The sequence below is a fragment of the Benincasa hispida genome, chromosome 12 (assembly GCF_009727055.1).
Source record: "Benincasa hispida cultivar B227 chromosome 12, ASM972705v1, whole genome shotgun sequence".
Taxonomy (NCBI): domain Eukaryota; kingdom Viridiplantae; phylum Streptophyta; class Magnoliopsida; order Cucurbitales; family Cucurbitaceae; genus Benincasa; species Benincasa hispida.
Genome location: NC_052360.1, coordinates 62,746,583 through 62,770,571, shown reverse-complemented (window position 1 = coordinate 62,770,571; position 23,989 = coordinate 62,746,583). Strand labels below are relative to the sequence as shown.

The 23,989-nt window shown below is 33.8% G+C and overlaps 1 protein-coding gene across 2 annotated transcripts; it reads left to right on the top strand.

The window, feature by feature from the left end:
- The first annotated feature begins 6,554 nt into the window (after positions 1–6,554).
- On the top strand, positions 6,555–23,537 carry LOC120092551. Of its 2 annotated transcripts, XM_039050671.1 has the most exons (6): positions 6,555–6,916; positions 9,558–9,652; positions 10,522–10,601; positions 10,702–10,758; positions 20,335–20,684; positions 21,541–23,537. In XM_039050671.1, exons 1-6 carry the CDS (start codon positions 6,840–6,842, stop codon positions 23,432–23,434), a joined length of 2,553 nt encoding a protein of 850 aa, XP_038906599.1. In that variant the 5' UTR covers positions 6,555–6,839; the 3' UTR covers positions 23,435–23,537. The 2 variants fall into 2 exon arrangements, with proteins under 2 accessions (XP_038906599.1, XP_038906600.1); XM_039050672.1 differs by lacking the exons at positions 6,555–6,916; positions 9,558–9,652 and having other exon boundaries at positions 20,375–20,684.
- Positions 23,538–23,989: the final 452 nt, after the last annotated feature.

Genomic DNA, 23,989 nt, shown 5'->3' with positions numbered 1-23,989 from the left:
TTACTGTTAATATTGTACACATATTACTGTTGTTCATATAGGAACTAGGGTTTGTGGGTTTTTGGGACTTGTAAATCTGGTGTTGTAATGACTCTAAACATATTATGTTATAAGTTAATAAATTATGGGCCTAAAGACGTCCCGTTGCATATAATTTATAATTGGTATCAAAGTTATTCTGCAAGAGTTATTAGGCAGTAAGTGTCAGCCCAATGGTTGGTAACTGCTGCAGTCACGCCTTTCTCTATGCTAAGAAGGTGGTCTGGGGCGGGGTGTGACACGGAATCCTTAGGTCGTGTACTAAAATCGAAGTCAATAGGGGGCAGAGATTAGAGCCGTTAGAGTACTAAGTTAGAAACTGACAGAATGCTCAAGTCAAAGACTAAGGTTAGGACTGATGGAATCCTCAAACCACGTAATATGATCGAAGCCAATAGGGGGCGGAGATCAGAGGCATTAAAGCACTGAGTTAGAAACTGACGAAATGCTTAAGTCAAGGACTGAGGCTGGGACCGACAGAATCCACAGTTCAGGTACTAAGATCGAAGCCAATAAGGGACAGAGATCATAACCGTTAGAGCACTAAGTTGAAAACCAACGGAATGTTCGAGTCAAAGACTAAAGCCAAGCCGATGGAATCTTCAGGTTGCATACTAAGATCGAAGCCAATAGAGTGTCGAGATCCTCAAAGACGTAAAACAACATCTTCAGGTCACGAAGTAAGATCTGGCTTGTAATTCTTGAGCCACCTCTTGTTCTGTTCGTAGCTGCAAAAAAAAAAAAAATAATAAAAAATCGAGGCAACTTAGTAAATTATTATTATTATTATTATTATTATTATTATTATTATTATTATATATATATATATATATATATATGAAAAAAAGGAGAAGGTGATAGAAAATTTTAAAGAGATTTGTTAAAATAAATCACATCAAATGTTAGAAAAGGAAAAAAATAAGAAAATAAAAAGGAAATAAAATAAAAAAGAGAGAAAAGGAAACAAAAAGGAAAACAAAAAGAAAACAAAAAGGAAGAAAAGTAAAATATAATAAAAAAAAAAAAAGAAAAAGAGAAAGAATGGGAGGAAAAGAAGGAAAGGAAAGTTCAAAAGAAGAGGATGAAACGGGAATAATGAAGGAGTTTGAGGTTCTATCCAAATTCCTAATAAATTAAGAAATCCAAATCAAATACAAATTCGATTTAAAATATTAGATTTTTATTAGATTTCTTAATTTGATTCTATCCAATTTTAAATTAAATTAAAAGAAATAAATTCCCTATTTAATTTGATTTTATTATATTTTGTTCTCAAATTTATCTTCAACCAACCTTTGGACATATTTCAAATATTATTCAAAATCCAATTTAATTGTGGATAAAATTTCAAATTAAAATTTGGTCATATTCCAAATTTTATTCCAAATCGAATTGTTGAGTTTTGAGATTAAATTGTAGATAAAATTTAAAATTAAAATTTGGGTGTATTCCAAATTTTATGTCAAATTCATCCTATTATCCCTATTTCCAAATCAAATTGCGGCAAATATCTAAAATTCATCATAAATTAAAATTTGATCATATTTCAAATTTTATTCCAAATTCAAGTTATCTAACTTGAGTTTTTATCTTCAATCAAAATAAATTGGGATAAAAAAATCTCTCAATTAATCTCTCATAAAATTTGGGCACATTCCAAACTTTATCTCAAATTCAAATAATCCAAATTTAGCCTTCTATTCCGCTAAATTAAATTAGGGATAAAATTTCAAGTATCTTGAATTAAAAATTTGGCCATATTTCAAATTTCATACTAAATTCAAATTTCTAAATTTTTATCTCAAAATCAAATTTAATTGGGGATAAAACTTGAATTTTTTCTTAAATTAAACTTTGGTCATATTCCAAATATTTAAATTTAAAATTTTAAGTTTTTGTCTCCAAATCAAAATAAATTGGGGATGAAAACTTGAAACTTTTCTTAAAGTTTGGCCAGGTCCCAAACTTTATCACAAATTTTAATTAAATTTATGTACTAGATTTATAGTTTGATTATTTGAACATATTGAGGTCAATAATAAATTACTTGTATCTCGATTCCAACTTTATATTTTTCGAGATCCATCCACCAGACATAAATATGTGACATTTGTTGGATAAAATTTGCAACCACAAACTGCCACATAATTTACTAAATCAATCATGGAATTCCAAATATTAAATTTGGGACCAATTAAGAGTAGCTAAATTGGAGTAGAAGACAAATTTCGATAATGCCACGTGGTTTCATCATTACCGTTGAATTGGATAAAATGAACTCGATCCAATTAAATATTATGTTGAATTTGACCCAGATGTCAAATCAAACCAAAATCTAACTAATTGGGCCCAAGAGGCCCATGAGTCAACCAAGCCCAATCCCAATCCCATGAAGTCCATCTGAGAAGTCTATATAAATAAAGAAGCTCTTCTCTGTAAACAATTCTATTTTCAGAGCCTAGAGAATTCATAAACAAATATCCAATCAGTAGGTTAAAGTATTCGGTAAATAAATACAAAAATATCTCATTTTAGATATAATAACTAAAACTGACTTATAAAATTTTTATTATTTTTTTTTTGGTAATTTAACTTTTAAATAAATGAGTAGGACAAATTTTATTTTTTATAGAATAATTTTTAAATATTAAAGAAAATAGCTTTAATTTTAAAAAATTAATACTTTATACTTTTTTTAAAAATGATGCATTTAACTTATGAAAAATAGAAAATAAATTTAGGTGAGAAATAGATAAATATATAAAATAAATCTGTTTATAAAATTGAAAAATGAATATTAATTAAACATTCTACTTAATTTTTGGAAAATCTAAAAGCTAGAAAGATTCTAGCTTAAAGTCAACGTGAAATTAACGTATTTTTTAAGAGTGGTTTTAATTAAATCTGTTTTACTAAATGCAAAAAAAACGATTAAGATCTTTTTTTCTAAATGGCTTTTTACACGGTTAAGAGTCTTTAGTTTTTGTTTAAAGTTTATTTATATCCTAAATAGATACTATTTTAACCTTATTTTCATAAAAAGATATTATGTTTTATGTTTAAAATAATAAAATACATTTTTCATTTCAGTTATTAAACCAAGAAATATGGTGAACCTTTTTTCACCAGAAATTACATAAAATAATCACCACCTCATATTTTTTATTATAACTGGAAAAAAAACTTATTCTTATTCTAATTGCTTTTCTAATGAATATTATTTTTTTATTTTGTTTTAATTGTACTCTGAAACTTTTCAAAAATATTTCATTTGAAAACTTTTTCTCAAAATGAAGGTTTTCAATTGAATTGACATATTTGATAATAACAATACATTCTAACCATTGCGAATAGTTTCTAAACAATATATATATATATATATATTATATTTTAGGATTATGTGTAATTATAAAATTGAAAACAGATTGTCATTTATGCAATGTGGGCTTTCTCCTATTTAGTTTTGATATAAACATATAGTCAAGGCATATGGGTAAGGAATTATGGCTAAAATTATATAGCAAACTAGTAAATTATGTGAATACTACATTTTTTTTATAAACCACATGAATAGTTATCAGCTTTCTCAAATTTTTATAACCAAACCATGTTTTAACATATTATGTATGGTCTTTTATATATATATACATACACATATACATAATACGGATAGGAAGAATCGTCTAATTTTGTGGATATTTATGTATAATTGTAGTTAAACTTTTTTTTCATTTCAAAGATTTGGTTAGTTTTCTAGGTTAGAAATCATGCAATCTCAAATGTTTAAATATTTTTAATATTTATGAAAATATCTATTATTTATAAAAAAAAAAATCATATTATTATTATTAAATGAATCTCTTATTATGAAAAAAAGATTTTGTTTTCTATTTTGTTTTTTTATGAAACATTCCATCAAAATACTATTTTATTAATTAATATCTATGTCTCAAATCAAGTAACAAAACATGAATAAAATAATAAAGTTGCTTGATTTTATTAATTTAAGGAAAGTTAAAAATAATTTTAACACGCTTATAATTGTGGCAATAAATTTATGTTATTGAGAACAAATACAAAAAAAAATTACATTAGAAAATAAAAATAAAAGGAGAATCAATATAATATAATAATCACATTGTGATTTTAGACATTTAAATTAGGAATATTATATTTTGACTCTCCCCATCTTCCCTAATTTTCTTAAATCTTCTCTCCTTATCTCCCCCAATCTTCTCTATTCCCGCATTTTCTCACTCACCTCAACTAATCTTCTCTTCTTTCAATCGATTATGCCTTCACTCATTTAGGAAAATAACTTACACACGAAAGATGAAAGGATGATGATTATAACAATTAAATGAACAATAGGATTTTGGAAAATGAACAATATGAATGGTTGTGCTATTAAAATTAATAAAATTTCAAATAAATAAAATCTCCATATTTTTCTAACTCCTCCATCAATATCTCATTGTTCCCACTTCTTCTCAAGTTCCCCCTCTATATCTCCATCTCCCACGTTGTGTCTCCATTCTCTTTTCAATGCTTGAACTCAATATTGAAAACACGAAGGATTCCTTCAAAAAGAAGTATTGTATCGAAAATATTTTTCTAAAGATGTTGTTGCCAGTAATTATAACTATTTTCCTCTTTCCCATGTCTCTCCATCTTCTTGTCAATGGTTGAATTCAATACATGAAGGATTTCTCGATTTAGCAAAAAATGTATATAACAAAAATAAGTAGTTACAATAGTTTATTGTGAATGCCTTTTTTTTTTCCCGAAAGATGTTTCCAGTGAAACACCAGTTATTAGAATTATTTCCCTCTTCCCTATTGTCTTTCATTCTCTCTTCGATGGTTGAATTCAATACCACGAGAAGGGTTTGGAGAAACATTTACACACATTGATGATGGTTACCTTTGTATTTGGAGAAAAGATGGATTGCTCCTAAAATCTTTAATCCCCTCCACATTGATTAAGTACATGCACGAAGGTGTCTATTGAAAGAATGTTTGAGGGAAACATGTCCCTAAATAGATTTTTGATACGTAATGAAAGGATGTTTGTTAAAAAGGTGTCTTTACTTGAGGTTTTGATATGTGAGTTTAAATAACTAACTATTTAAGTCAAGGACGTGTTAGGGATCTAATTAAAAATGAGGGCAAATATTCTCCCCATTTTGCACATTTTAATATAGTATAGATATATACACATACAAATATATGCATAATACTTCTGCATTTGCGGAGAAGATCGACATCTCTAGTGAGGGTACTGGGATTTTAATCTTCAACCTTAAGTAATATAGTACATGTTAATTACAACTGAGTTATGCTCTAATATTCGTGAATGACAAAATGATTTTAATTCTATAGTATGGGCGGAGTGATTTTGAATTATTAAAATCATTTTTGTCACGTTCAAAATTACTTTTAATCATATTATTAATTACTCAAAATTAATTTAATATTTAATTTCACTTTAAAATAAATTTTTTATACAATCAAAATTGATTTTGAAGGATCAAAAACATATTTTTAACTTCTTTCTTTCGCCCTTAAATATTTCATTAGTACATATTTTACCCTCGTTATTGTCATCTTTTGTATAGATATATCTTTCATGCCCTATATCCCCCCCCCCCCCGCCCCCCCCCCCCCCCCCCCCCCCCCCCCCTTTTTTCTCAATTTAATTTTACATTCCCTTTTTTTTACCACTAAATCTTTCGTTATTTCCTATTTTATCATGGTATCATTTCATATATTTTTATTAGTACTTCCTATCTTTTTTTCTCTATGGAACCGTTTTTTTATTATATAAAGTATAAGTAAATTGAATAACTAGTTTATCGTATCATTTGACAATGACAAAAATAAATCTTTTTTGTTTTTCATCTCCTCAATCTTATTTTATCAAAAAGCTAAAAACGGTCGGTAAATAATTATCATTAGTTTTTTCTTCACATAACATTAACAACCTTAATTATACGATATTTAATGTTAGATTATTATAGGAAAAATACTCGGACACATCGCTATAATTGACAAGTTTTTTTTTTTTTTTTTTTTTTTTTTTTTTTTTTAAATTATTTAAAAATATTTATCTTTTTATGATTTTAGTGGATGCATGAAGATGAACACCCAAATATTACTCTTAATGTAATATTCAAGTTTTTTCGACGAAATCAATATTTTGTTTCTAAGTAATTTTTTTTTTTAGTTTGAAAAATATAATTATTTACTAGTTATTTATTTGAAAACACATATAAATATAAAATAAAATTGTACTTGGATTTTTCATAAAAAATAGTAGATAATTTTTGACAATATCTTTTTTTTTTTCCTAAATTTTTTTTATTATTTTGATTTCAAACCAAGTATTTATTAATTATTATTTTAAAATTACCCAAATATAAATAAGCCCTACTTGTGATTATCTATTAATATGTGAAAAAAAAAAAAACCTGAGACATTTTAGGCATCTTAACCGTATACATACAAACTTCAACCAAAACCGCCCTTCATAAATTTACCTCCATTCTCGTTTCTCCAAAATTGATTGATTCCCTTTAATTTTGAGCTTCTCTCTCTGCATTTTTCTCCTTTTAAAGTTCCTACGTTTCAGCGCTTCATCGTCTTCTTCGCGAGCTTTCATTCATTCGTCTTTTCCGTTTTGCCTTCACTCCTTCTTTCTTCTTTCATCCCCTTCAGTTAGCTTTGATAGAGTGGAACACCATTCATAGATATTAATGCAATAGATTTCCTTCAGCTTCTTCAGTTTATTCTACCGGCGGAATGGCTAGCAGTGTGCAGAGGAGCCCTCGGTTGGATCAGATCCATGGCGAAATTCGCGACAGTTTTCGTGCCCTTCCGTATGTTCTTAACCAACGCCCTCTCTATTTTGTGATTGTTTCAGATTATATTGCCTTGTTGTATATATGCATTGAACGGTTCCAATGACAATGGTTTATGTCTCGTATGTAGTTATCAATTTTTATGTTCAGGGACCCTTCAAGCCTTTGATTCTGTTTGGTTCTCTCACACCTTTATTGAAGCGTGGTTTTGTGGATTAGAAGAGCCTTTTTTCCACCGTCAAATTAATGTTTATGAACAAAATTTTATTCACCGAATGGAGGGGGAGAAGAAGACCCCATTCCATCAATGGAGTTTAGGAAAAGACGTCCGGTTAGCACATTGATTCGTTAGGCTAGGCAGTGGACCTCGTTTTAAACTTTTTTTTTTGGGGGAAGAAATTTGAGTATTTCATTGATAAATTAAATGACCACCAAAGGTGCATTGGAAAAATGATCTTCAATCATGAAGAAAGACTATAATCTTTAAAAGGGTGTAAATAGTACCCAAATACAATGTATTACTATCAACAATAACCAAGTCTTTTAGGTTGACTGGAGGCGTCAAAAACTAGTTACAGTCTTTTGGAAAAAAAAAAGAAAAGAAAAGAAAAATTTTAGTAAAGGCTGTTTGAAAATGTATGCAAATCCTTTTTGAAAAAGGCAGTATATGAAGAGATGGCCTTGGGTCTCATAATCAGAGTTGCAAAGACAGCAGCGATTTGGGGAGAGACTGATCCAGCGGTGCTTTCTTCGAATTCTGTCCACTGTGTGAAGGTTGAATCCCATAGAAAAAATTTAATATGAAAGAGTCCCTTCCAAATCAGCTTGTATAAGTCTGGAGGATTCCTCTGTGATACAGTTGAAAGAGCATCGTTTATGTGATGTAGGACCTCTTGTCATTTGGATCTTTTTCTGTTCTTTGCATTCTTGGCAAGTCTTGTAGTTCTTGGTCCAGCTGACTTTGTTCTTTGGAACCTCTCGGTTATTCTGTTGTATTTTTAGTTGGTTGTATTTTATTTTAAAAGCTGTACAGCCTTTGCTGATTAGTTAGTCCAGCTGTCCAAGACTCTAACTTAGTTAGTTTCAGCCTATTTAAAGGGGTTGCTAACTTCATTAAATAGATATCTATTATTTCTTTGGAATTTTGGGAACTTCTCTCTGTCTTGATCATAATGATTATGTGGTCAAAATCCCAGATGTTTCAAGCATCCAAATCCATTTACCCTTGCCAGAATTAAGCTGGACGGTTGAGAGAATCAGATTCAGATCAATTTTAGCCTTAATTTTCTTCTTTTATAGGATATAGATACCATTTCATTGATTGATGAAATAGATTACAAAGGAATCCCCATCAGTGAGTAAAACTACAAAAATACTCTTCTAGTTTGTCATGAGGTCGGTAAGCTATATTTACAAAAGCACGGAAAAGGTTCACTCTAGTTAAAGAAGAAAAGATGTAGAATCAAGTAAAGATTGTATGCTTTGTTGTTAATCTGTGAAGAGGCGAGCATTTCTTTCTAGACATAAGTTCCAATAGAAAGCATAGATAAATTTTCTCCATAGGATTTTCCTCTCATTTTTGAACGGGTGTCTATTAAGGGGCCCATCAAGGAGGGTAAAGAAACCGTTAAGTCTCGTGAAGCAGAATTTGAAGGTCTTTTGTATGTAGTTCCAGAATGTTGTAGCCAAAGGATGTTGGTTTAATAAATGAATTTGAGTCTCTTGGCCACGTAGGGATGTGCATTCTCTACGCGGGGACATGGTTTGTGGATGTGCCCCTAATGGGGTGGGAATTGAGGGAGGGAGTGCGGAGTAACTTTTTTCATAAGCTTAATGGGGGACACCTATCTCCTCCCTATTTTACCCCTTTTTATATAATACAATTAATATTGTGATTATATATACATAACATTTAAAAAGTAAGATTTATTGTTCAATGAATTAGATAATTTTATATGTTTATCATCTCCATCCCATTTACCCCTTTTTTATATAATAAAATTACTAATGTGATTATATATGCATAATATTAAAATTTTAAGTTTTATTGTCTAATGACTTGGATGATTTTATATGTTTGAACTTTGAACTATAAAATGGAACATTTGGACTATGTATGTCCTTGCATTCTTTCATTTTTTTCTCAATGAACGTAGTTGTTTCTATAAAAAAAAAATGAACATTTGGACTATGTATATTGACAATTAGATAATTTGGTAGGTTAATTATTTTGTTTTTGTTAGGAGGATTAACAAATTTCTCTTTAAATGAGGATTCTCTATGGGAAAATAACCATTTAAATGATTTTTTGGGCGAAACATTTGGTGTTTAATTAAAAGAACTTAAAAGAATTTTTTTTTTATTGATTTGTAGAAATCGAATGAGAACTATGGATATATTTGCTTGTGGATATCCAATTGTTTTTTAAATTCATGGATTTATGGATGTAGCCTCTCTATCTCGGTAATTACACTTTTTTTGGGGTGATCAAACTTGGTTTGCACGATCTAACATTTTTGGTGATTGCATTTTAGAATTAGATAGCTTGAAATGTGAATTTCTCATTTTATATGTCATTGTATTCTTTCATTCTTTCTCAATGAAAGTTGTTTCTATCGGAAAAAAAGTGAATTTCTGGTGTTTTATGGCTGGAACACAGGTATATGAATACTCCTGCTAATAAGAGGGTAGAGCTGTTTGATGAGAGAGGCATTAATGAATCTACAACGGATGATAATGTTCAGATAACATCATGTAAGACTTTATATATGTGTGAAATCCATAAGCTTGTAGCTAAATATGCATATGTCCCTGTTGGAGGAATTTCTACCCATGGAATGCATGGGACTTCTATTTTTAATTTGGAATTTTCGTTTTAGAACTTTTTGTTTCCTAATATTACCAATCTCATTCTCAAGTTGACATACCAAGGAAGGATCTTCAACCACAGTAATTGTAATAAGAACTTCGTTTCCATCTATCACTCTGTTCTTATTGGCCTAAATGCTCAGCTTTGCTTTTCTTGGTTATATGGTTCCATTAGCCAGTTTTGTGAAATTCTCCATTCTTTCATCAGCTCTCTGTTTTTCTCCCCTTTATTTTTTAACTTCAAACAATTAATTAGTTGTTTCCTGTTTCAACCCATTCATGTAATTTGTTCACAATAACTACGCAATTTTTGTTTACAATTATATTTCTGCGGTTTTGATATGTTTGGCGTGATATAAATCTTATAATATAATACACTTGACTCGAAGGAATTAGAATGTTGTTCCCTATTTTATATTTAGTAGATTAAAGGATAGGTTTGCATTGCAATCCAGGCTTGAGGACTCAATAATTGAAATGTAGGTAAAAAGAAACAATGGCTTTGGTTCCAAATTTCAGTCTTCCAGATATGTTCAAAACTCAAGTATTAAATATGGTTTATTGTGGAGTGGTAAATTTCTGTATTGCTAAATTATAGGAGGCAGAAGGGAGAAAAAATATGACTATACTTGTGGGAACTATGCTTTCTTTGAGTTTTTTGTTGTATATGTGAGTGTTGAAATGTGATAGAATTTTCAAATATCCTATTTTCTTCTATATGTTTCACATTCTATTGGCATATTTTTGTGCTGTAGCAATAATAAGTCAAGAACTGAACAATGTTGGGGAGAAGACAATGGATGATAGTGATCCTGCGATTGAAAGCTCTAAAATGGTGACATTTTTAATGCACTTGCTTTCTCATTTTGTTGTTGTTGTTGTGTTTATTTATTTTTTTGGGTACCATTTTTCCTAATGCAAAGTTTGATCTTTAGGTAGTTGAACAAACCATGGAAATGGGACGGCAATCTGCTTTTACATTAGAAGACCAAGTAAGTATATAAATTCACGATTCTCTTAAAAAGAAGTATACCATTAGTCTAGCTCTATTGACTAGAGCCCTTTTAGGGGTTGTTTGGCCCCCAACTTCAAGTGGGTGGAGTGGGATATTATAGCCCACTCCACATTTGAGGCTCCAATTATAATATTTGGTGTTTCTAACTATTATTTATAGCTTACGATTAACTACAATATTATTATTTTAAATCCCTCTTTGTTACAATGTTTACTAATTTTTGTTCATTTTCTCTTTCCCTCTTTGTTAAAGTATTTACTATTTCTCACTCGGACTAAAATAGTTTGTATCCCAAACACAAACTGTTACAATCCACTAACTATAACAGCCAACTCAGAGCCTCAAATGCTCCCTCAATATTTTTATTTTATGACTCGGTTTAATGTTCTCACGATGCAAATGCATTACGTCTAGTGTACATGTCAAGTTTTATATTACATCACCAATCAACCAAAAAGCTTAAGTTGGTAGATTACATTTCTGGTAAATTTATTTATATCAATAAACTTCAACATGTCTCCTCACTTGTGAGTTTGAAGAAGATCCAACAAGTGGAAATCAATATTAATTGGGAAGGATATGAGATTATAAGGGTTCAAATATAGGATCTTTTGTTATGATTTGTCATTCGATGTTAAATCACCAATCAACACAAAAGCTTAAGTTGGTGGGTTACAGAAAATTTAATTATATCAACATACTTCAACATTTTAATGTAGTGAGACATAAATTAGTGTTTTCAAGGCAAGAGGCGGAGACGACCTTGGGTCATTGTGCCTTGAAGGTAGCCAGGGCTAGCACCTTCAACTAGATGCTCATCTGGCTGCGCCTTTTATTGCTCCATTGTTCCTTCACCATGTATGCAGGCGAACCATGTCTTTTCTTCTTCTTCTTTTAATATTTTGTAATAATTGAGAAATAGAAGAGTTGGGAGAAGAAAAATAATAATACGAAGAGAAGAAGATTTAGAAAGTTAGGAAAGCAAAGAAAATGGTGAAGAATAGGAAAGAAGATACAAAAGAAGTAGGAAACAGTAGAACAGTGAAAAACAGTAGTATGAAGAAGAAAAATAAGAGGAAGAAGAAGATGAAAAGTCTGAAGTTATGAAAATGCACCTTCATTTGCCCATTAATGTTTGAAGCACGACACTGAAGAGAGGTTGTTGTATGCTGCATGCAGTATCTCCTTCCATGGTTGACAGATGGCCATCTATTTATCTTTTCCAATCAATCTCTTGGTAATATTATTTTTTAATTAATATTCTTGTCTTCGTGGTTGAAAAATAAAAGTCTACTAATGAAATAGATGGCATTATTTAAAGCATGTTTTGTTTAATTGTCATAGGCTCCTCTAACGGCACAAATATGTATGTTTTTTTCCTTGATTATGTTAGTCTAATTTTATCTGAATGTTAAATAGCTTAGATAGATATTTTTGTATTTCGAGAACTAAACTGCCCTTGTTCTTATTGGAGTATATATATGGTCTTAAGATCAATCAAGGAAAGAGTTTAGTCATTGGCTTTAATTGTGATCCATTTAAGGCTTCGAGATGGGCCAAATGGCTGCTTGTTATGAAGGAGAATTTTCACAATTGAGTACTTGGGCCATATTGGACCAGGCCAAGGAGTCTTAGCTGATCCATCGAAAATTGAGGTAATTGTGCAATGGCGAACATCACAAAACATTAAGGAACTACGTTGGTTTCTTGACTTGATTGGGTATTATGGAAAGTTTGTGGCACATTATATTGTGCTTGGCAACAATCATAGGTTGGCCTAGTGGTAATGGGAACATAAAAAAAAGGCCAAACGGCTAGGGTCATGGGTTCAATCCATGGTGACCACCTACCTAGGAGTTAATATCCTACGGGTTTCTTGACACCCAAATGTTGTAGGGTCAGGCGGGTTGTCCGTGAGATTTGTCGAGGTATGCGTATACTGACCTAGACACTCACGGATATTTAAAAAAAAAAATACTGCAGTATGCTTGGCTTTTCCTACAACTCAATTTCTAAAAAAAAGTAATTTGTCTTTAGAGTAATATAGTGCAAGATGCCTTTGATAAACCCAAAAAAGCAACAACTACTCTTCCAGCCTTCCAAATTTCTCTAAGCAATTCATCATAGAATCAAATGCTTTTGGGGTTGGTTTGGTTGCTGTGCTAATTCAACAAGACCAACAACCTCTAGCATTTTTTAGTTACGCTTTACCTTCTGTCCATTAACCAACCCCCCCTTTTTAACTATTTATTTATAGACACCACTTTCTGAGATAAAAATGAAAGAATATAGGGCATACAAAAACCAAACCTCACCGAAAGAGAAAAGAAGCCCTCCAAAAGAAGGGTCTCCAACTATACAAAATAGAACCTATAAAGTAGAGATGACGCCTCTGTAGTTAGAAGTTTGTGGGTTGTATGATTAGAAGGCTTTGAAGTTTTTGCTTAATCAAAGGGGTTAGTAGTAGGTGAAGATCAACGTTGGATAATATTGAAATAGAAGAAAAGAAGACGACACAAGGAGTTTACGTGGAAAACCCTAATTCAGGGAAGGAAAACCACGGTAGAAAAGGACTTATTATTTAATGTCATACCTACAATAAACCCAACCTCAGATATATATAGAATGAGGTGAAACCCTAATTTAGCAAATATAGCATAAATTACAAAAATGCCCTTAGGGCTAATTCAACGTATTTCAACACTCCCCCTCAAGTTGGGACATAGATATCGGCAAGACCCAACTTGCTAATACAAGCTTCAAACGTCTGTCTCGATAACCCTTTCATAAAAACATCTGCAATCTGTTGGACTGAAGGTACATAGGGAATACAAATAGCTTTGCGGTCTAACTTTTCTTTAATAAAATGCCTGTCAATTTTCACATGTTTCGTTCTATCATGTTGCACGGGATTATTCGCAATACTGATGGCAGCCTTATTATCACAATACAGCTTCATAGGCCCCGGACTACTCTCGTGAAGATTAGATAAAACTTTCTGCAACCAGATTTCTTCACACACTCCCAGATTCATAGCTCTATACTCTGCCTCAGCACTACTTCTGGCCATTACACCTTGTTTTTTACTCCGCCAAGTTACCAAATTTCCCCATACAAAGGTACAATACCCTGAGGTTGACCTTCTATCAGTCACAGATCCGGCCCAATCTGAGTCAGTATATGCCTCGATGCTCCGTGTGCCATGTTTCCTGAACACCAAGCCCTTCCTAGGGGTGGACTTTAGATATCTCAAAATTTGAGTCACAGCTTCCATGTGCTCCTCATATGGACTCTGCATGAACTGACTTACTACACTCACAAGCATAGGAGATGTCGGGCCTAATATGAGACAAGTAAATCAGTTTTCCTATTAAGCGTTGATACCTCTCCTTATTCACAGGAACTCCTTCCAAAATACTTTTCAGTTTGCTATTGACCTCAATAGGAGTGTCAATAGGTTTGCATCCAGTCATTCCTGTTTCCTTTAACAAGTCCAGAGTGTACTTTCGCTGAGATACAAATATTCCTGCTTTTGATCTTGTCACTTCCATCCCTAGAAAATACCTTAAACTACCAAGATCCTTGATTTCAAATTCACCTGCCATCCTCTGTTAGCTTAGCAATTTCTGTCGTGTCATCCCCTGATAGGATGATGTCATCAACATACACTACCAACATAACAATCTTTCCTAAGGGTGATTTTTTGGTAAACAAGGTATGATCAGAATGCCTCTGAACAAATCCTTGGGACTTAACAAACACGGTGAACCTATCAAACCATGCCCTAGGGGACTGCTTCAACCCATATAAAGACTTCCTGAGTTTGCAAACATGATTCCCAAACTTAGCTTCGAAACTGGGATGTGGAGCTTCATATAAACTTCTCTTCCAACTCACCATTTAGGAATGCGTTCTTTACATCTAGTTGATGTAGGGGTCAATCTTTATTTACGGCGACAGACAGAAGAACACGAATCGTGTTTAACTTAGCCACTGGGGAAAAAGTTTCTGAATAATCAATCCCATATGTCTGAGTGAACCCTTTAGCAACTAACCTGGCTTTATACCTCTCGAGTGTTCCGTCAAACTTATACTTCATTGTGAACACCCATTTGCAACCAACTGTTTTGTGACCTCTAGGGAGAGCTACTAACTTCCAAGTCTTATTTGCCTCAAGAGCTCTCATTTCCTCCATTATTGCTGCTTTCCACTCAGGAACTTCCATGGCCGCATGTACACAGGTAGGTATTGCTAGAGCATCCAGCTGAGTAGTAAAAGCCTTAAAACCAGGAGATAAGTTACTATAGGTCAGAAAACTATGCAAAGGGTATTTTGTACATGACCTGGTTCCCTTTCTCAGAGCAATTGGCATATCCAGAGTGGTATCATAGTTGTTAGTTTTTGTCTGTCCCTCTTCAGTATCAGACTTTTGAGACAATTCTGCATCTTCTTGAGGATCTTTCAGCACCTCATTACCTCCTGAAGTTTCAACCTTCTATGAGCTCTTTTCATCATTTTCTATGTTCCCAGACTTTTCTTCAAGACTCTCCTCTGAAACAACAGGATCTTGAACTTGAGCTGGTTTCGATGCTTGGACACTTTCCGATGGAACACCAGAGGTTTCTTGAATTTCTTTTCTGAGATTCTTCCTATAGTATGTTATCCAGGGCACTTGTCTAGTAGGAAGAACCGACACGGGAACAACAAGAGCAGAATAAGGTTCAAGACTAGGTAGACTGGGAATAACAAGAGCAAAGTTAGGTTCAAGACTAGGTAGACTAGGTCCAGGAACATTGGGGCTAGGCTCAGGTTCAAGAATATTAGGACTGGGCTCAAGATTGAGGCTAATGGGTACGGAGTATGTGGAACTGTTAGTCTCTTCATTCGTGGTCTCCCCCTGAAGATGACTAACGGGAAAGAACGGTTTATCTTCAAGGAACGTGATATCCAAAGTGACAAAATATTTTCTGGAAGATGGATGAAAGCATTTATAGCCTCGTTGATGAAGGGGATACCTGACAAACACACATTTTTTAGCTCATGGAGCAAACTTAGTCCGGTGTAGACCATGAGTATGAACAAAGGTTGTACACCCAAACACACGAAAAGGAACCTCAGGAATAAGACGGATAGACTGATAGGACTCTTTGAAGCACTCAAGAGGGGTTTGAAACTTTAGAACTCGTGAAGACATTCTATTAATTAGATGAGTTGCGGTAAGAATCGCATCTACCCACAGGTACGAAGGGAGAGACGCTGGAATTATCAAGGAATGAGCAACTTCAATGAGAGGGCGATTTTTTCGTTCAGCCACCCCATTTTGTTGTGGAGGATATGCACACGAGTTTTGATGGATGATCCCTTTTGACACTAGGAATTCCTGGAAGGTGTGGTTGACAAACTCACAACCATTGTCACTCCGAAGAATGGCAATCTTTGTGTTGAACTGTGTTAATACAGTGGTATAGAACTGTTTGAAGGTAGATAAAACCTCNAGTGGTATAGAACTGTTTGAAGGTAGATAAAACCTCAGACTTATCAGCAAGGAGATATACCCATGTAAGTCGGGTATGGTCAACGATGAAAATTACAAACCACCGTTTACCAGACAGGGTAGAGATGCTTGAGGGACCCCAAACATCATTGTGGACCAGGTGAAAAGGTTGGGTAGGTTTATAGGGCTGAGAAACAAACGACACGCGAGGTTGTTTAGCACGTATACAGACATCAAGATAATGAAGAAACATTCACATTATGGAATAAATGAGGAAATATATATCGCATATATTGAAAACTAGGATGTCCAAGACGAAAATGCCACAATAAATAATTTGTTTCAGACATAGTAAACGAAGATAAAAGACTAGTCCTAAACAAGCTTTTGGAGGAAGCATCTGCAGAAAGGAAATATAGGCCTCTGTCATATCGGGCAGTGCCAATCGTCTTCCCCGAGCTCAAGTCCTGAAACAAAGCGGTATCTGGTGAGAAGACAACTCTACAGTTCAAATCTTTTGTTATTTTGCTTATTGATCATAAGTTGTAAGAAATTTTGGTTACATGTAAGACATTTTGCAGAGTTAATCCCTGAAATGGTGACAGTCTACCTTTTCCAGCAATAGGAGCGAAGGACCCATCCGCAATTCGAATCCTCTCATTTCTAGTGCTTGGATAGTATGAGAGAAACCGGTCGGATGAGCCATCAAGTGAATGGAAGGACCGAAGAATGATGCACTTTCCTTTGAGTATAGTATTGGAGTTAAGATGCTATAAAACAATTCTTTATCTCTTGATTGCTTAAGGACTTAGAAGATTCAATAGCCTTAAGGAAATCACCAAAATGCATCACGTGAGTGATCACATTAGGCATCTTAGTTTTCTTTTGAAGCATGCAAAAAATCTTGTTGTTGACCTAGTAAATTATCAAAAGGTGGTGAACAACTGCAAAATCCTTTGCCTCCGGTTTCTCTCCGTTCATACCTCAATTCATTTACGAAATGGAATCCCAGATCAAACACGATGTGGTGGTGAAGGTAATGGGTCGAACAAGATCAAGAGGTTAGCTGACTCAAGTGAGAGTCAAGTTTCTCGATCAGAATCGTTACATCATGAGAAATGTCAAGGCACCTGTGAGGGAAGGTGACATTCTTACCCTTATGGAGTCTGAAAAGGTGGTGAACAACTATGCTGAGGAGACTTTTCATCTTCAATTACTGAGCTATTTTGAATGATGTCCATTAGTTTCGAAAAACCTTTTAGTTTCAAAGTGCCTATATAAGACATTGAAGGAACATCAATTAGAGTTATATCTGCATATTTATGGCCCTTGTATTATTTCATTTTCTCTCAATGAAAGCAATTGTTTCTATAAAAAATATTGGAGTGACATCTGCGAATCAAAGGAAATATTTTCACTTTCTGGATCCTTATTTTTAATTGTATGAAACCACAAAGTTCTTTTGAACTTCAATATAAGATGTGCTACAATCTAACAAATTTAGGATCTTAGATGAAACATGAATCAAACGACTAAAGTAGTGACGTAGACTTTCCAAATTGACACTTCCAGAGAAGGCGATCCAGGTTTCCCCCCACCTTTTGACAAAGGATATAACATAAAGGGCCCAATAACACAAAGGCATCTTACAAGCATCCAATGTGTTCACACACTGAGTAACACTTGTCAAGAAAAGAATTTAACTTTTTTTGGAATCTTAATCCTCCATAAAACATCAAAGATCGACTCACAAGTAGGAGAGGGGTCCAATAAAATCCTAAAGAAAGACTTAGACTAGAATCCCTTTAAAGGATTAGGACTCCAAATTCGAATATCTCGTCTCCTTTGCGAAAAGTTGAAACCCTCAAGTAGAGTAAGAAAAGAGGTCATCTTTTGGGCACAGGATGACGAAAACTGAAGGAAAAAGACATGGAATTCCCAGATCAAACTAGAAAATTAGACACATGAAGGTTTTTGAAGGAGGACAGGTGAAATAATCGAGGAAATGCAGAGGAGAGAGGTCTATTACCCCAATGATCTTCCTAGAAATGTTTTTCACCCACAACACAAAAAACAAGATGGGAGCTCAAATCGAAGGAAAAATTTATCATTCATAAAAGGATTAAGTGAAAAAATGATTTCAGAGTGGACCACATTGGGCCTCTGAATATCTTTCCAATCATCATGCACATTCAACAGAAAACCACTAACAAATAATTCGAGTTTAAATCCAGCAACTTCTTTATCTTTTCTTACCCCAAAAGAGGATTTGGAGAACAAATTCGTAACTGCTGATGGAAGAGAAGGTGGGATGAGTGAATTCACAATATCTATATAGCCATTAGGATTGCACTTCCAAAAATTGAGAATCTTTCAAGCCAAGCTTCTCGATAAAGTTCCTCAACATATCCCAAAATGTAAACCAACCATGCTTTAAGAAACCACCAGAAATACTAATCACCTTCCTTCCAGCCGATATTGGCCACACAATACAAAAAATAATTGACCCGAAAGAAAATCAGCATTTCTGAATTCGGGTTTTCTCCAGGGTCGCATCTCATATATGGGCTGCATCTCCAAATCCATGGTTGAAATGATGTTTCAACTCGTATCTTAGATTTTCTCTGAGCAATATAGAGATGAAGGTGATTGTTCCAATCCAAGCATACTCTAACTTTGGAGTTGTACTAAAAAAAAAAAAAAAAAAAGAACATTGGCGTTCTTAAGATTGAGCCACTAAATTGAAGAAATCCTTGCTGATAATTGGTCCGAAAGAAATCAGCGTCATCCAAGATAAATCATTAGCATGGATGGATCGTTTTGAAACTGCTAGGATTAATACTTCTTCCTGGTGCTCTCTTTCCAGTTATAGAATTTTCTATTCAAAATTTATGCTTAAATTGGAATGACTTTGTTTTTCCAACATAGTTTATTTATTTAGCGCAATGTTGTCTTAGTACTTCTTTTGCATTTGTTTACTTGTTATTGTTTTAGTTGAGCATTAGTTTCCTTTCATTCTTTCAATGAAAATTTGTTTCCGTTTAAAAAAATATCTGAAAGGGCTCTATAGTCCATCCATTGATCAAAATATGATTGAACCACTATAAAAGAAGGTGCACCTTATTGGTATTGGTAGTAACTATCAATTGATTCAGTTCTTTAAAGTCATTCTTAACCATAGTTTCATATCCTCAAGGCTCCTTTCATTCGAAATTTTGAATGTAGTCTAAATTCATTTATGTCCTTCTCCTCTACTTGGGCTTTAGCTACATGGGCTTTGCTTTTTTGAAGTCAAAGCCATGAAATGCACCAATGTATGCTTTCGTCAGCATCTTCCCTGTGAGCTTCAACAAAGACTTCTCTAATATTATGTTTCATTAAGTGACGGTTCAGTTGTAAGGACTCTTTCTCTTACCTTGTCTAGGTTTTTATTAATGGTTGCATTTCTCCATCCAGTGGCATCATGCAAACTGTTGCCAATATTTAACTATTGAAGAATCGAATCACAGGGTCACGATCACCCCCGATTACTTCCATTAGCTCTTGATCATGTTAAGGATGGGTAAATTAACTAACGACCATCATATTGGTGCCTCAGTTCTACTGTAAGAAATATACTGCATCATGCACAGAATTTTCTATTGAACCAAATTTGCATTTTACTGTCATTTTTGGTTGGTCACTTTTGTAAATGTAGCTTGACTTCATATCCCGCCTCTGTTTTTCTTTAAGATTTAGACTCATGGTTTTAGGAGCACACATACTTATTGATTCATAATGATAATGGTCATTTTATACTGTTGAGGGTCTAAATTTTGCAAAATGACCATGAATTTAGTATGAAAAAGTCAAACATTTTGTCAAGCATGTAAATTTGTTACTTGGTATGACGTATGAGCACATTCTCAATGTTAATATCGTTCCTTATCTGGTTGCTGTTTTCTGCTCTTAATTTTGTGTCCTGTGTTTTGCTAATAATATTTTCTTCTGATTAATTTTGACGTAAGATATTTTGATTATTGGGTATTGTTTATAATGTTATCATGTGTAATTGCTTAGGCCACAGCTACGAAGAAAATAATTGCTATATGCCAATCAGGTGGTGAGTTTGTGAAAAACAAAGATGGATCCCTGTCTTACAATGGGGGTGAGGCCTATGCTATAGATATCGATCAACAAACAAATTTGGATGATTTCAAGACAGAAGTAGCAGAAATGTTTAGTTGTAGTATAGATACAATGTCTATCAAGTATTTTCTTCCTGCTAACAAGAAAACCCTCATCTCAATATCCAAGGACAAGGATTTAAAGCGGATGATAAACTTTTTAAAGGATTCTATCACGGTTGATGTGTTTATCTTGTCAGAGGAAGCTGCTGCTCGGAATTTATCTAATATGCCTGCTAGTAGGTAGTTAATCAATGAGTCATGTTTATTTTCTTTACTTATTCTGTTTCATCCATTTTGCTTTATTTTTAAATCTGCCCAAACCCCCTCATTCTCATCGCTCAATTTAGTACTTATTTGTCTGTAATATTAGTGAGTGGCACACCAGATTTGCTCTTTATCCTTTTTCTAGCGGGAGTTCCTTCTGTAATTCCTATTCTCTTCATTGAGGATTCTTCAAGCTCCCATTCCTCAATAAGTTCCTTTTTCATTTAAAATGTTGTCTTTAAAAATAGTTGGAATTTGAATTGCTACCTAGGGGAATGGAAGTTATTGTTCTCTTGTCACACATTCTAACAAAATTCTCCCATTAGATATTTTGTGGCTTGGTTAGGGATTGTTTATAAATGATTTTGTATTTTTGAAAATTATAAACATTATTGAGTATCATAGAATTTGGCAATTATAGATACCTATTGAATAAATACTAAAAGTTGAAAGATTTGGGCCATCAATGTTTGTTCTATTTAATGTTCATATTCATTTTTTGTCCAGTAATCACGGTTTCTTATACTTCTATATACTAAAGTTAAGGAAATTATTTTTTCTATGGGTATAATTAACGATTATGAATTTCAATTTAAATACAAAGAATATGTTGGGGTTTGAGCGTGTCCTGTAATTTCTTTTTTCCTTTTTTCTTGGATTGGTATGTTTTTCTTTTCTAGAAGTTTTTATATATAATGGTAACATATTTAAATTTAATTATTACTGCAAACTTCTAGTAAATTAATTAACCCCCCCCGGAGCATTTAATATATAGTGTGGCCCATATAAGGCATTTTCCCTTAATTTTGTGACGCGACCTTTAAAAATGCAGGTCAAGTAGAACAACAGTTTCTGAGGCAGTAGTTCCTGTAGTTGAGCCTGAAGATGTTGCTGTTGAGACTATGATCGCTATTGATCAGATTGGTATGGACATGTCCAATGAAGTCCCTTTAATTTGTGTTCCTGCAGGGTCCAATGATGAAAAACATCGAAAAGCTGCACAACAATGGGAAAATGCCATTATTGGTGTAGACCAAAGATTTAACAGCTTCAGCGAATTCCGAGAAGCCTTGCATAAGTACTCAATTGCACATGGTTTTGCTTACCGGTATAAGAAAAATGACAGCCATCGTGTCACTGTTAAATGCAAATACCAAGGTTGTCCATGGCGAATATATGCCTCAAGGCTGTCTACTACCCAACTGATTTGTATTAAAAAAATGAACACAAATCATTCATGTGAAGGGGCTGCTGCTAAAGCCGGGTATCGGGCTACTAGGGGATGGGTGGGAAATATCATAAAGGAAAAATTAAAAGTCTCCCCAAACTACAAACCAAAAGATATTGCAGATGACATAAAACGAGAATATGGAATTCAATTGAACTATTCACAGGCATGGCGTGCGAAAGAGATAGCAAGAGAGCAGCTCCAAGGCTCCTACAAGGAAGCATATAATCAGTTGCCATACTTTTGTGAGAAGATCAAAGAAACTAACCCTGGAAGTGTTGCTTCATTCACCACTAAAGATGACTCAAGCTTTCATCGTCTATTTGTGTCATTTCATGCATCAATTTCTGGTTTCCAGCAAGGTTGTCGGCCTCTTCTTTTCCTTGATAGTACTCCATTGAACTCAAAGTATCAGGGTTTTTTTTTTACTGCCACCGCTGTAGATGGGGAAGATGGCATATTTCCAGCAGCTTTCGCTGTTGTAGATGCTGAGACAGAAGAAAATTGGCATTGGTTTTTACTGGAACTGAAATCTGCAGTGAAGAGGTCAGAGCAGATTACGTTTGTAGCAGATTTTCAGAATGGACTGAACAAGTTTTTGGGTGAAATATTTGACAAGTCATACCATAGCTACTGTTTGCGCCATCTAGCTGAAAAGCTTAACAACGATTTAAAGGGCCAATTTTCTCATGAGGCCAGGCGATTTATGATTAATGATTTTTATGCTGCTGCTCTTGCATCTAAACTTGAGGATTTCCAGCGCTGTGCTGAAAGCATAAAAGGAATTTCACCCGATGCTTACAATTGGATCATACAAAGTGAACCAGAGCATTGGGCAAATGCATTCTTTGGAGGAGCAAGGTATAACCATATCACATCAAATTTTGGACAGCAGTTCTACAGTTCCATATCTGAAGCACATGAATTGCCTATAACACAGATGATTGATGTTTTACGGGGTAAAATGATGGAAACAATATATAGACGCAGGGTTGAATCAGACCAATGGACGACAAAATTAACACCAGCCAATGAGGAAAAGTTACAAAAAGAAACATCAATTGCGCGGTCATTTCAGGTTTCACTATCCCATGGAAGCACATTTGAGGTTCGTGGGGAATCTGTTGACATTGTTGATGTTGATCATTGGGATTGTAGCTGTAAGGGATGGCAGCTTACTGGTTTGCCTTGTTGCCATGCTATTGCTGTCATTGAATGCATTGGTAGGAGCCCATATGATTATTGCCCCAGATATTTCACAGTTGAGAGTTACCGCCTAACTTATGCCGAGTCAATACATCCTATTCCAAATGTGGACAGACTAATCCTGGGTGAATCCACTCAGGCAATAGTTACAGTAACCCCTCCACCTACTAGAAGACCACCAGGTCGTCCAAAGATGAAGCAGAATGAATCATTAGAAGTAGTTAAGCGTCAGCTCCAATGTAGCAAGTGTAAAGGCCTTGGCCACAATAAAAAGACATGCAAAGATTCTTAGCTTCATTTTAGGAATTCCAAATAGGTAATTACTCTTTAACTTCTTTTCCCTAATTGTTAATATTTACTTGTTGCCATCTATGATTTATCTCATGCTTAAGCTATTTGAAATTTCTTAGTTGATTTCACATACTTCATCTTGCTGCTTTTATATATATATATATAATGAATAAGCCAAGCTTTCATTGAGATCAAATGGGAGAATACATAGAGGATGCAAAAAACCGACCCCAAAAAGAGTCCAACTATCCTTAAAAGGGGCTGTAATCAAAGAAAATATGACCTAGAGGGTAATGAAAAAAGATTTACAAACAGAGGTCCAATGGGAGGTGTGAAAAGGGACCACACCTCACTCCACCTTACTCCAAGGTCTCTCAAGCCCTCTAAAAGATCTATTTGTTCATTTCCCATAAGGCCCATAAAATAGTTCAAACATTTGCAATTTACAAGAAATGACCCTTTTCCACAGAAAGGGGATAGAAATCTATTTTTCTAATATATTGAGTACAGATTATATAGAACATTCCTCTGTGACTGTGAATTATTGTTTTGTAGA